Source organism: Bubalus bubalis, chromosome 13 (assembly GCF_019923935.1).
Source record: "Bubalus bubalis isolate 160015118507 breed Murrah chromosome 13, NDDB_SH_1, whole genome shotgun sequence".
Lineage (NCBI taxonomy): Eukaryota > Metazoa > Chordata > Mammalia > Artiodactyla > Bovidae > Bubalus > Bubalus bubalis.
The window spans coordinates 53828455-53841213 of record NC_059169.1 but is presented as its reverse complement, the minus strand read 5'-3'; the positions used below and the strand labels follow the sequence as shown (position 1 = coordinate 53841213).

At 38.2% G+C, this 12759-nt stretch overlaps 1 protein-coding gene across 5 annotated transcripts in view; it reads right to left on the bottom strand.

Moving 5' to 3' along the window:
- IFT88 (intraflagellar transport 88) overlaps window positions 1-12759 on the bottom strand; it is a 60864-nt gene that overhangs the window by 33129 nt on the left and 14976 nt on the right. For 3 of the 5 annotated variants that reach the window (XM_025262802.2, XM_044927282.1, XR_003102710.2), the window contains exons 4-11: window positions 12315-12371; window positions 11169-11222; window positions 10486-10549; window positions 9755-9824; window positions 7460-7550; window positions 6032-6136; window positions 4702-4804; window positions 4204-4318 (exon numbers count right to left, since the gene is read on the bottom strand). In XM_025262802.2, coding sequence (XP_025118587.1) covers window positions 4204-4318; window positions 4702-4804; window positions 6032-6136; window positions 7460-7550; window positions 9755-9824; window positions 10486-10549; window positions 11169-11222; window positions 12315-12371 — 659 coding nt within the window. The remainder of the gene's footprint in view (window positions 1-4203; window positions 4319-4701; window positions 4805-6031; window positions 6137-7459; window positions 7551-9754; window positions 9825-10485; window positions 10550-11168; window positions 11223-12314; window positions 12372-12759) is intronic. The other 2 variants (XM_025262803.2, XM_025262804.2) reach the window with 2 other exon arrangements.

Sequence of the window (12759 nt, the reverse complement as noted above, 5' to 3'; positions counted from 1 at the left end):
ATAATTTCCTCCTTTTCTTTGCCATGTTACTTCTTGTTTTGTTAAAGATTTACTGAAGTTTATTTTACACATTATAAAATTCACTTGCTTTAAGTATGTGATTCAATAACTATTGCTGTACTAACACAGTTGTGAAACCACAGTCACACTCTAAGTCATTTCCATTTCCCTAGAAAGAACACCTGTGCCCACCTGCAATCACTCCTCAGTCTAGCCTCCAGCCCCAGGCAAATGCTAATTTCCTTTCTGTCTCTCTGGACTAGACTTGCCTTTCTAGACATTGCATGTGAATGGAGTTATACAGCATGTGATACCCTGTGCCCTCATTCGGTTAGCATAATTTTTGAGGCTCCTCCGTATCTCAGCATGTAAGAGGATGTCATTCCTTTTTAATTGCTGAATAGTATTCTACAGCGCAGCTATATCACCTTCTGTCCATTGACTATGTGATAGATACTTGGACTGCTTCTACTTTTTGGATATTATGAATAATTCTGCTACAAACACTCATGTACAATCCTTTGTGACGATACATGTTTTCGTTTCTCCTGGTTATATACCTAACAGTGGAATTGGTCATATAGTAAATTTGCATTTAAATTTTTTAAAAAACAACATTATTTTCCAAAGTGTCTGTGCTATTTTATATCCCCAGTGCATAAGGACTCTCATTTCTCTGCATCTTCCTCAGCACTGATCACTGTCTATATTTGATGACAGCTATTCAAGATGGGCTCGATAAAGGACAGAAATGGTATGGACCTAACAGAAGCAGAAGATATTAAGAAGACATGGCAAGAATACACAGAAGAACTGTACAAAAAAGATCTTCACGACCCATATAATCACGATGGTGTGATCACTGACCTAGAGCCAGACATCCTGGAATGTGAAGTCAAGTGGGCCTTAGGAAGCATCACTACAAACAAAGCTAGTGGAGGTGATGGAATTCCAGTTGAGCTCTTTCAAATCCTGAAAGATGATGCTGTGAAAGTGCTGCACTCAATATGCCAGCAAATCCGGAAAACTCAGCAGTGGCCACAGGACTGGAAAAGGTCAGTTTTCATTCCAATCCCAAAGAAAGGCAATGCCAAAGAATGCTCAAACTACCGCACAATTGCACTCATCTCACATGCTAGTAAAGTAATGCTCAAAATTCTCCAAGCCAGGCTTCAGCAATATGTAAACCGTGAACTTCCTGATGTTCAAGCTGGTTTTAGAAAAGGCAGAGGAACCAGAGATCAAATTGCTAACATCCGCTGGATCGTGGAAAAAGCAAGAGAGTTCCATAAAAACATCTATTTCTGCTTTATTGACTATGCCAAAGCCTTTGACTGTGTGGATCACAATAAACTGTGGGAAATTCTGAAAGAGATGGGAATACCAGACCACCTGACCTGCCTCTTGAGAAATCTGTATGCAGGTCAGGAAGCAACAGTTAGAACTGGACATGGAACAACAGACTGGTTCCAAATAGGAAAAGGAGTACGTCAAGGCTGTATATTGTCACCCTGCTTATTTAACTTATATGCAGAATACATCATGAGAAACGCTGGACTGGAAGAAGCACAAGCTGGAATCAAGAGTGCCGGGAGAAATCTCAATAACCTCAGATATGCAGATGACACCACCCTTATGGCAGAAAGTGAAGAGGAACTAAAAAGACTCTTGATGAAAGTGAAAGTGGAGAGTGAAAAAGTTGGCTTAAAGCTCAACATTCAGAAAACGAAGATCATGGCATCCGGTCCCATCTCTTCATGGGAAATAGATGGGGAAACAGTGGAAAGAGTGTCAGACTTTATTTTTTGGGGCTCCAAAATCACTGCAGATGGTGACTGCAGCCATGAAATTAAAAGATGCTTACTCCTTGGAAGGAAAGTTATGACTAACCTAGATAGCATATTCAAAAGCAGAGACATTACTTTGCCAACAAAGGTTTGTCTAGTCAAGGCTATGGTTTTTCCTGTGGTCATGTATGGATGTGAGAGTTGGACTGTGAAGAAGGCTGAGCGCCAAAGAATTGATGCTTCTGAACTGTGGTGTTGGAGAAGACTCTTGAGAGTCCCTTGGACTGCAAGGAGATCCAACCAGTCCATTCTGAAGGAGATCAGCCCTGGGATTTCTTTGGAGGGAATGATGCTGAAGCTGAAACTCCAGTACTTTGGCCACCTCATGGGAAGAGTTGACTCATTGGAAAAGACTCTGATGCTGGGAGGGATTGGGGGCAGGAGGAGAAGGGGATGACAGAGGATGAGATGGCTGGATGACATCACTGACTCGATGGAGGTGAGTCTGGGTGAACTCCGGGAGTTGGTGATAGACAGGGAGGCCTGGCGTGCTGCGATTCATGGGGTTGCAAAGAGTTGGACACTACTGAGCGACTGAACTGAACTGAACTGAACTGATTCTACCTTATTTCCAACCACTCCTTAATATAATCCCATTTCAACTAAATCCCTTTATTCATAATTCTCTGACCATCAGACTATGGTGTTTCCCAGCCTTTTCTCAGTGTCCTTTCGTCTGGAATGCCATCTCTGTCTTCACTTCAGTAACCAACTCAAGTGTACCTCCTTCACTAAGCCTTTCCTGACCTTTCCTGAGAATTCCTGTTCTCAGTAATTATTCCTGCAACTCTTTAAGAAATATCAATAACCTCAGATATGCAGATGACACCACCCTTATGGCAGAAAGTGAAGAGGAACTAAAAAGCCTCTTGATGAAAGCAAGAGAGAGTGAAAAAGTTGGCTTAAAGCTCAACATTCAGAAAACGAAGATCATGGCACCCAGTCCCATCACTTCATGGCAAATAGATGGGGAAACAGTGGAAATAGTGGCTGACTTTATTTTTGGGGGCTCCAAAATCACTGCAGATAGTCATTGCAGCCATGAAGTTAAAAGATGCTTACTCCTTGGAAGGAAAGTTATGACCAACCTAGACAGCATATTAAAAAGCAGAGACATTACTTTGTCAACAAAGGTCCATCTAGTCAAGGCTATGGTTTTTCCAGTGGTCATATATGGATGTGAGAGTTGGACTATAAAGAAAGCTGAGTGCAGAAGAATTGATGCTTTTGACCTGTGGTGTTGGAGAGTCCCTTGGACTGCAAAGAGATCCAACCAGTCCATCCTAAAGGAGATCAGTCCTGGGTGTTCATTGGAAAGACTGATGTTGAAGCTGAAACTCCAATATTTTGGCCACCTGATGCGAAGAGCTGACTCATTGGAAAAGACCCTGATGCTGGGAAAGATTGAGGGCAGGAGAAGGGGATGACAGAGGATGAGATGGTTGGATGGCATCACCAACTCAATGGACATGGGTTTGGGTGGACTTCGGGAGTTGGTGATAGACAGGGAGGCCTGGTGTGCTGTGTTTCATGGGTCGCAAAGAGTCGGACAGGACTGAGCAACTGAACTGAACTGAATTACCATACTACCTCTTGACTGTGGATTGTTAAGTACTTACCATATACTATATAATACTATCTTTTTCTAAAATGTTTAAATTCTTGGTCTCACCTCGGTTAAAAGTACCTCAAGGGCACTATGTTCTATAAGTTAGATAACTGCTGATGATAGTGAGATATATTGCATAATTCAAAAACAAATGTTTGCAAAAAGTGGCATTTACAAATAAATTAACTTTCTCAAGGGAACTGCACTGTGCCCAGGAGAAATTAGGAACAGTAAATATCCTAGAAACTTATGTTCCCCTAGTTATTACCAGACTAAGATAACTTACTGTTTCTGCTCTTAAAATATTATAATAGGAAATACCCCAGCACATCCCCTGCCCACCTCTTCTAAGAGTCAACAGTAACCCTTCCTTCACTATGTCCTTCTTGAGCTCCGGTAAGAATGTAAGGAATTAAGTATCCAGTCTCGCACTCTGGAGTCTGCTATGTTCTAAACAACTGCTGTCTGATTTGGTGTGGGCAGTAAGTTGTATTACAGTGCTAATGGCTTGGAGGGTTGTTTCCTATATAGGCCTATTAGCTTAGTTTTAGTCCAACTGATCACATATCATGCCTTTAACCTTTAGCTTCCATCATAAAAATGCATGCAAGGGTCAGACCAAAATATTACAGCTATAAGAAAAATCTAACACCTCCCATGTACACATACCACAAAGCACTCAGTCCACTGGCAACATGTCAGAAGAGTGACTTTGTTTCGGAAGAATGACAAATTTTACAAACTTACCTCATTTCTTTATGGACACTTGGAATTTGATCTAAGGCCATTCGGTAGAATTTAATGGCTTTGGAATAATTTCTTTGCTTTAAATAAATATTTCCCATATTCACTTTCAACCGTCCTAATTTAAAAAAATATTAATGAATATATAATATCGGATTTCTTTCACTTTTTCTATGAGACCAAAAAGTATACAGTATAAATGCTAAATATAAACAACAATCTCTTGTGGATAAATTCTACAAGGGAAAGCATGTTCCATGGGGTTGCTATGGCTAATTCTACTTGTGATACAGAACACAGTCTTCATTTACTATTAGGCAATATGTCTCATACCAACTATATTTTTTCATTTGTATTTGTGTGAATTTTCATATCCTTTAAGCAGGACACTATCATGAATTTAACTTGCTTAGAGCACAGATCATTTCATAACTGAGGAAACGGTAAATTAACACTACAAAAGAACTATACTTATCAGAAAAACTAACTACACACACCTACCTGCATTGCTAAACATCTTATTTTTCACTATAACTTGATACGTGTTTAGTGCTTCAGCATACATCTCATTAGCTGAATACTGACTGGCCAAGTTGAAAAGAACCTAAGGAAAAAATATTGCAAAGAAACATATAATGATCATCTTAGGTTCCTTTTGCCTATCTTTCTAGAAATTAAAATACTATAACAATGTTAGTTGCCTCTATCAAGACTCCCAAACCATTAAGAAATGAATTCACAGAAAGTATCTTGCATTCCAACATGAACCAGAACATTAGGACAGGTGGAGCTATCCTCTAAATTCCACCTAATTTTCCATGTATTCTTTCTAGTCAAAGGATTTGCTATCCTTTAATCTCAGGAAGACCCACAAAGAGTATATGTGTATTGTTAGTATTGCTGGTAACAAAGAGAGTAAGGAAGATAGTGGATCAAATTCTCTTTGAAAACATAAACATTATGTGGAAATATCTTAAACCTTAATTTGTAGAGTACTGCTGCTCTATATGCAAATTTATAATTTAAATAATTGAGCTATAGTAAAGTATGTTCCTAGAGGAAAAAGATGATCATTGTAAATTATTCCCAAATCTAAAGATTCCATGGAATCTAAAAATATTAACTATAAATAGTAAACATCTAAATTCTTCTTCCTCCAAGTTTCAATGTCCTTTTTTCCAGTTGTTTAGCATATGAAGACTTCTCCTACTGAAAATACAACCTTTTAAACATCAGTATATATATATGAAAGAAGTGTCTTTTCAGAATTGAATAAATTTTGCTAGAAACTAGCTGTTTTTTTTTTTTTCCCTACTATCCTCACAGAACACTGTCTTATTAATCTAGTTTGAAGCTCTCTAAGATCACAGACCAAAAAGTCCACATTCAAATCTTATTATCTAACTATGTTGTTGATGGATGTTCACCAGACTTATTGTAGTGATCATTTCATAATATATACAAATATCAAGTTGAATACCTGAAATTAACAGAGCATTGAATCACAATTATACCTCAAAACAAAACAAAAGGAATCTTGTCAAAGTAAGCACACTGAATAGAGCCCAAATATTAGTAATCTTCAAGAGTCCTTAGCTGGAAGGTTTACTAGTATTTACTACAGTATTAAAAATGACTAAATTAAAGAAGATCACTATACAGACCAAAGATGAGAGTGGTCCCATTAACTAAAGAGCATTATTAACCTAATTCTGGGCACCTTAAGTCCAGTAAAGCTTAAGGAACAAGAGAAAACAACAAAGAAAAAAGACTTGTGGAATCTATAAATTCTCACCAAGATAACCATATTCAACAGGCACTTTGTACTTACTGAGTAAGTTAAATCCAAGTTGATGTTTTCTGGCCTTGTAACTTGTTCTCGTTGCCTCACCAGGACTCTCTCCTTTCTGCCTGCATCTTTTGCCTTTTCCAAGGCCTGAAACCAAGTGTACATGGTGTCAACTCCTTCACAAACTCACATAGCTCTTGGTGCATCAGAGGCGCCTGTAGCTGCATTACCCTTACTTCCTGGGTGCTTTGAGCACTCCTACCATAAACTCCCCTCCTGTCTAACCGTGAGTTCTCATCCCTCATGGCAAGTCCATGTGTATTCTCTGGGAAAGAAGGGGAAGCACAGGGTGGGGGCTAATACCTGGAGCATACCTGCCCACACTGAGTTTATCATCACCTCTCCTCTTACCACCTTTAGGTCTCACCATGCCTACCTACATGTCTGACCTACCAGCGTTAGGGCTTCCCTGGTGGCCCAGCCAATAAAGAATCTGCCTACAATGCAAGAGACCTGAGTTCAATCACTGGTTCGGGAGGATCCCCTGGAGGAGGAAATGGCAACCCATTTCAGTATTCTTGCCTGGAGAATTCCATGGATAGAGGAGCCTGGCAGGCTACAGTCCATGGGGTCACAAAGAATCCGACATGACTGAGCGACTAAAACTTTCACTGCATGCCCCTCTAACTTCTTTTTTCCTTTCAGCTCCTGAATCTTTGGTGTTTTAATTCAATCTCATGAGACAGGAATTTAGGTGAGTTTGTTTGGTTTTTGGGATGCTCAAAGTACAGATAAGCCACAGATAACTGCTACCTAATAGGACAACAGATCCTCAGTTTCACTAAGATCTTACTCAGAACATTAAGAACCTTTAATTGATTTCCACGGAGCGACTGACCAGTCCCATTAATGCCTTAATCTGATAATTAAGTCACAGAAACTGTATCTATGTGGTGTGATGATCAAAGTAATGTGAACAAAGCACCTAAGAGAAAAAAAATTAATTGAAAAAAAAAAAAGCCACAGAGTTGGATTCCCAAAAAGCAAACCATGAGTTTGCAGTTTTACTTAGGACAAAATATTTTAGGGCAGTGAGGCTTAAATAAGAAAAAAAGCCCTTAGTACTTTTTTTATGGATCACAGTAGCTCTGCCTTCAGCAGGCTGTGCATCAATCCAGTAATCCACCAGGCTGAAAAATTTCGTCAACTGATATATCAGAATTTTCTCCCCTCCTTAAATGACCAATGAGAAAAATTACAAAATCAACCAACTGTTTTGACATCAGAGTTTATGAAGCAGAGTTAAAACTGTAGGCTCTCAAAATAATTATTTCAGTGAAAACTCCAAGGCCAGTCCACAGCAAAATGAAAATATTTATCTAGATGTGTGCATGTATGGGTGCATACACAAAAGTAGACACATACTCACACACTTCTTGATCTTGAATCTCAACCAGTTTATGGACTTACCAATTTTAAGTCTCCACAGCTGTTAGCAATACAGCTTTCTTCTACCAACTCATTTACTTTCTTCTCTAATTGTCTGATCTTTTCTTCTGGACTGTTAAAGAAAAAACCAAGTATATTCTGAATCATTCAACCACTAATAATATATATGAAATTTAACTTACTTTTAACATAGTCCATCATGTGCTCATTAACTTTAAAAGTAGGTCACAGATAAGACAAATACATAAATGGCAATGAACAATAAATGTACCACTCTTTTTAATAACTACAGTATATATTCATAATAATAGTAAATATAGCTAATGTTTTTTCAGCATAAGTGTAATTTAATTTTGAGCTAAATGCTTTACCCTAATTATGTCACTTAATCTTCATAAAAATATTTGATACAAGTACTGTCGTTATTTCATTTAACTGACAGGGAAACTGAGGTTTACAAAGTTAAGTACTGGCAGTCCAGTGGTTAGGACTCTGCACGCTTCCATTGCAGGAGGCTCAGGTTCAATCTCTGTTTGGGGGAACTGAGATCCCACAAGTGGTGTGGGGAGGCCCAAAAAAAGAAAGAAAGAAAGCTAAGTATTATGCCTGAGATCATACAGCTGGAAAGTTACAGAGCCAAGGTTTGAACACAAATAAGGTAACTCTAGGGCCCATGTTATTATATTGTTAACACCATTCCTGAAAGGAAGTGGATCCTATGGCAAATGAAAACTTTATCAATAGTGGAATAACTGAAGCCCCCATAAAAGAGAGAAAAAGTATTATGATTTACTACCAAATAGATACCAGAGTTGGGTTTTTTGTGGCCAAGGAGCATGGCTTGTGGGATAGCCAAGGACGGAATCCAGACCACGTTAATAAAAGCCCAGAGTCCTAATCACTGGACCACAACAGAGAACTCCCCACAGAGACTTCTAACAAGGTAAAGAAGTTTAAAAAATCTTGACTCCATCAGTAGTACACGAAGTATCCCCAAACCAATCACATTTTAAACCAGCCTGTTGTTTCATTACCACTTTCTTCCAACAAAGTACAACACTCTGTATGTACATCACTGCCTAAACAAACTTCTACTACAAATATGTCAGAATAAACATCAATTCTCCTAATTCTCTTCAAAGAGACTTTTAAAAAGAATACAGGAACAAATTAGGTCTATAAAATCATATTCTTCAATAAAGCCTGGGATTAAGGCAACAAATTTTATTTATAGAGATCTGCAAAATTCTGAGTAAATGAATACAATAGATGGTGGCTTTGTAAAAGTTAGCAAGTTCAGAATTTAAGTACGGAATTCTATTTTCAAGTTGTCTGAAACACTCTAATAAATGTCTTTAAACAGTACTTACAGAGTGTTACTTTGAAGCCTAAAATGTCAATATAAAAATTTAAAGCTAAAAATCTGTAAAAGAACTGCATGAAGACAGTGGCAGTAACTGCCCCATCCCCACCAGACACCAGGAGAATGAACCCTGTGTGCAGACCCTGCGGGACACCCCCCCAGGCACTTGCCCGCCACCCTGTGTTCGGAAGCCAGGCTACAGAAGCGTCTCCCTCCCCAGCCAATCATCTGGTTCCATCAGACACGAGTGCTGAGATTCTGGCCAGAGAAACAAAGACAGTCGGCCCGGGCAGATGTCTCCCAGAAAGTCCTTTGCTTCTCAAAGGGGACCTGAGACTGGGCATCTTCTGAGTCTAGGTGTTAACGACTACATGAAGGTTCCAGACTCCCATGACCCTCTTGGAGTCATGAGGACAGGAAGTCCTTGAGAAAAGCCAAGAGTGAGCACACTGTGAGCGTTGGCCGCTGTTATTTGTAAAATATATAGATTCACAGTGCTCAGGTATCAGTACATGCTACACAGCTGAATTTACGCCGTAGCTTTTAGCTACTCTCTACTATCATGAAACTAATACTATAAAAAATTAAATTTCTCAATATCAATATAACAAACATATATTTTCTTAATTTTTTTTTCTTTGAAGTATGCTTTTAAAATAAGAATATCTATTACACACACAACCACATTTGGCCTTCAAGAGAATCAATACTGGCACCCATAAAAATGAGACATGCCTTCAATGTGCTCCAGTAAAACTGCACAGATACATGGGGCTGCCTTTCTTAGACTGAGTCTCTTCCTAGATGCTAGGACAATGCTTTGATTACTATTCTGCTGACACAAACTTTCAAAATACGTAAGGATTATGTATTTGAGAAGTAAAAACTTCTCAAAGAAGTTGTGCAAAGAAGACATGCAACCACCATAGCAAAGGAGCACAGGACTTGCATACCTGTCTTCACTCCTGGCCTCCAGGGGTGGTGCTGGGCCCCACGACTGTCCAAGGGGGTCAAACGCAGAGCCTGGGACACAGCAGTCAAGAGGTCACATTCAATATGCATCCACACAATCAGAGGAAATGTGAAACCCTGCACATGCTGTCTAATTCACCTATTTATTAAATGGAATGGACCTTTTTTATGCTTACATGAGTATTCTTTATATCGAGTAACTGGTAAAATTTTTAACTTACATAAAACCATGTAAATAAAACTGCATTACCATATAAAAACAAAAATAAATACTTAGTACTTATTTCTCCCCACAGTAATCTATCTCTGTTATGAATTCTTAACTGTCAATCATGGGATTAATAACCTGGTATTGGCTTTTTAATTTTCATTATTGGTATCATAAACATTAATTCTGTCACAGAAGTTTTATTTTAAAATTATTATTTAACTTATCATCTATTTAAATACTATTTTCACCTTTGATTCTTTAGCTCTAACTCACAGACAAATTTTTAGCATGCAGCGTGGCATGATCTGACATGACATGCAGTGTGACTACACCTCAACCGGGATGCAGAACACTCCCACCACCCTTTTCCTGACCCTAACCCTAAAATAATCAATGACAGGTTAAGTTTTATTTAAAATGATAATATATTTAAACATACAAAAACAGTTTAAAAATTAAAAGATTTGAAAAAAAATTAATAGCTGAAATAATGTAACAAACCTCTCAAAGCTCCCTTGGTAAAGCCAGCGGCTCTCACTGCTGTCATGGGTCTAGTAACTCCATCCTTAGGAGAACAAGAATCATTTAAAAAGTGTTCTTACATATGATCTACCTCTTATTTACAGTTCTGCACATGACACACATCTTAATAAAACCCCAGTCTTGAACAAAGGTTTATAATCCCTCCCTACTGTTCCTCACTTCTGCCTCCTCATGTGTCAACCTGTCTGAACTTTTCCTTTGTCCTATAAAATTTCAATTTTTCAATCGAACTGGACTTACTCCCAGTTTGAAAAGAAAAACACTCTTTTGGGTTTTCAGTAATACCTTATATAGCTTAGTAGCTGGCTACTCCCTACTTTGGGCTGGTCTCCTGTAGGCCTATGAGAGAAACCATAGCAACTGCTGGAAATCACAGCGCAGGAGAACCGGGTCCCAGAGTCCATCCTACAGACAAACTAGAAGGCCTATTGTCCATTCCCTGTGGGATTTCACTTGAGACCTGAGTAAATAGTGATAAATCCAGAGACTGCCACGAAAGATTTCAAGCAGTTCAAATATTAGCTCACAGGTTAAAGAATCAGGGTCGCTATGTAAGTAATATCTTAAAAAAAAAACAACTTTGGTAATAATATTCTAAATCACAAGAAAGGCCCAAGATGCAAACCCACACATGGGGATACCTGAATAGCCCCTGTCATCGGTCTTCCCATTGACGACGCCAGGGAGGTCTTGGACTAGTGAACAAAAAACTAAGTTAAAATGATTCCAAAAAACTTCTACACTTAATTTTATAAACCAAGCTATAAAAGTTTCTTTATAACTTTCTTTCCTTCATTCTACTGGCAAGTAAACCTTTTATCTCCCAAGGATATAGGATCAAACAATAAAACTCTAAAACAGGCATCAGCAAACTACATCCCTCGGCCCTTATATGGGACAGAGCCACACTCCCTTCGTCTACGCTATCTCTGGCTGCCTCTCCACAGGTGCACAACTGGGTCTCCCAGAGCCTAAACCTCCCGGCTCTTCACAGAAAAGCTCACTGACTCCTGTTCGGAAACATCACCAAAACCAAATTCATGAGTGATATCTGCTCTGACTGATTAATAAATGGATGTTTCACACGATACACTGTTATACAACGTTAAGGCCACTCTCTCTGTCCACAGGAAGGGGACAACTGGAAGGCCAGTGCCCAGGACTCTAGGTTCTGAAGCCATCTTTACGACCCCTAAGAAATATTATCAGAAAGACTAGGAAATGCTATTTCATCTCATTCCTTCATTTTTCTCCCATTTCTCTACTATTTAGCAGAAGTGAAAACATCCAAACTATTTGTAATTTGGGCAAGATTTAAAAGATTTAACGGATTTTTATATAGCATCTTTCCTCCAAAGATCTCAAATAAAAGCAAGACCCAATTATATACGCCTCTAAAATTTTTCTTCAATTTTATTTTTTCATATATTACTTAGTAAGTTTTTAGAAATTATAAACATTACATTTATATAAGACTAACTTCACACAAAATATACAAATGTAATACACATGACACTTGGTTATATGATATAGAAAATGAAAAGTCAATCAACAAACACAATGTTTACAGACAGGAAAAGATAGCAAAACATTTTGTTTTATTTACAACCAAAATGACTAGAATATCCAAAGCTATATATCAACAATTTATAATATTCATCACTATTCAAAATGGAAAATACATCTGGATCACAAGCTGAATGGTAGCTAGACTTATTCAAAACTGCCTAAAGTGAATTTATATATGAGAAAATGTATCTTCATATCTTCAGCTTAAGAAAACATACCCCATATCCAGTAGCTACGGGTCTAGAAACTGCTGTGCTTGGTATTTTAGCAGTTATCTTGGGGAGGAAAAAAAAATAGTTAATAGAATTCAGATCAAGTTATATAATAGAAAACTGGAAAGGAAATGGAAAATACAGACTTATCAGTAGAGAAATATTTACATAACATTTAGAATAATTTCTTTTAAATTATTCTAAATATTAAGGAGCTGGAGTATTTTAAGTATTGAGAAGGTCTATTTTGGAACTCATCTGAAAGGAGAAAAGGGACTTTAGAGTGACCTGTGGGTCAGTGGGATACAGGAGTCTCCAATGGACACACCTACCATTAATTCTGCATGATTATTACCACCAGACACTGGGTCTAACAACAGACACTGGATCTGGAGTCAGGGACCCTGGGTTTGAATCTCAGCTCTCCCTCTACTTGCTGTGTTTACTTTAC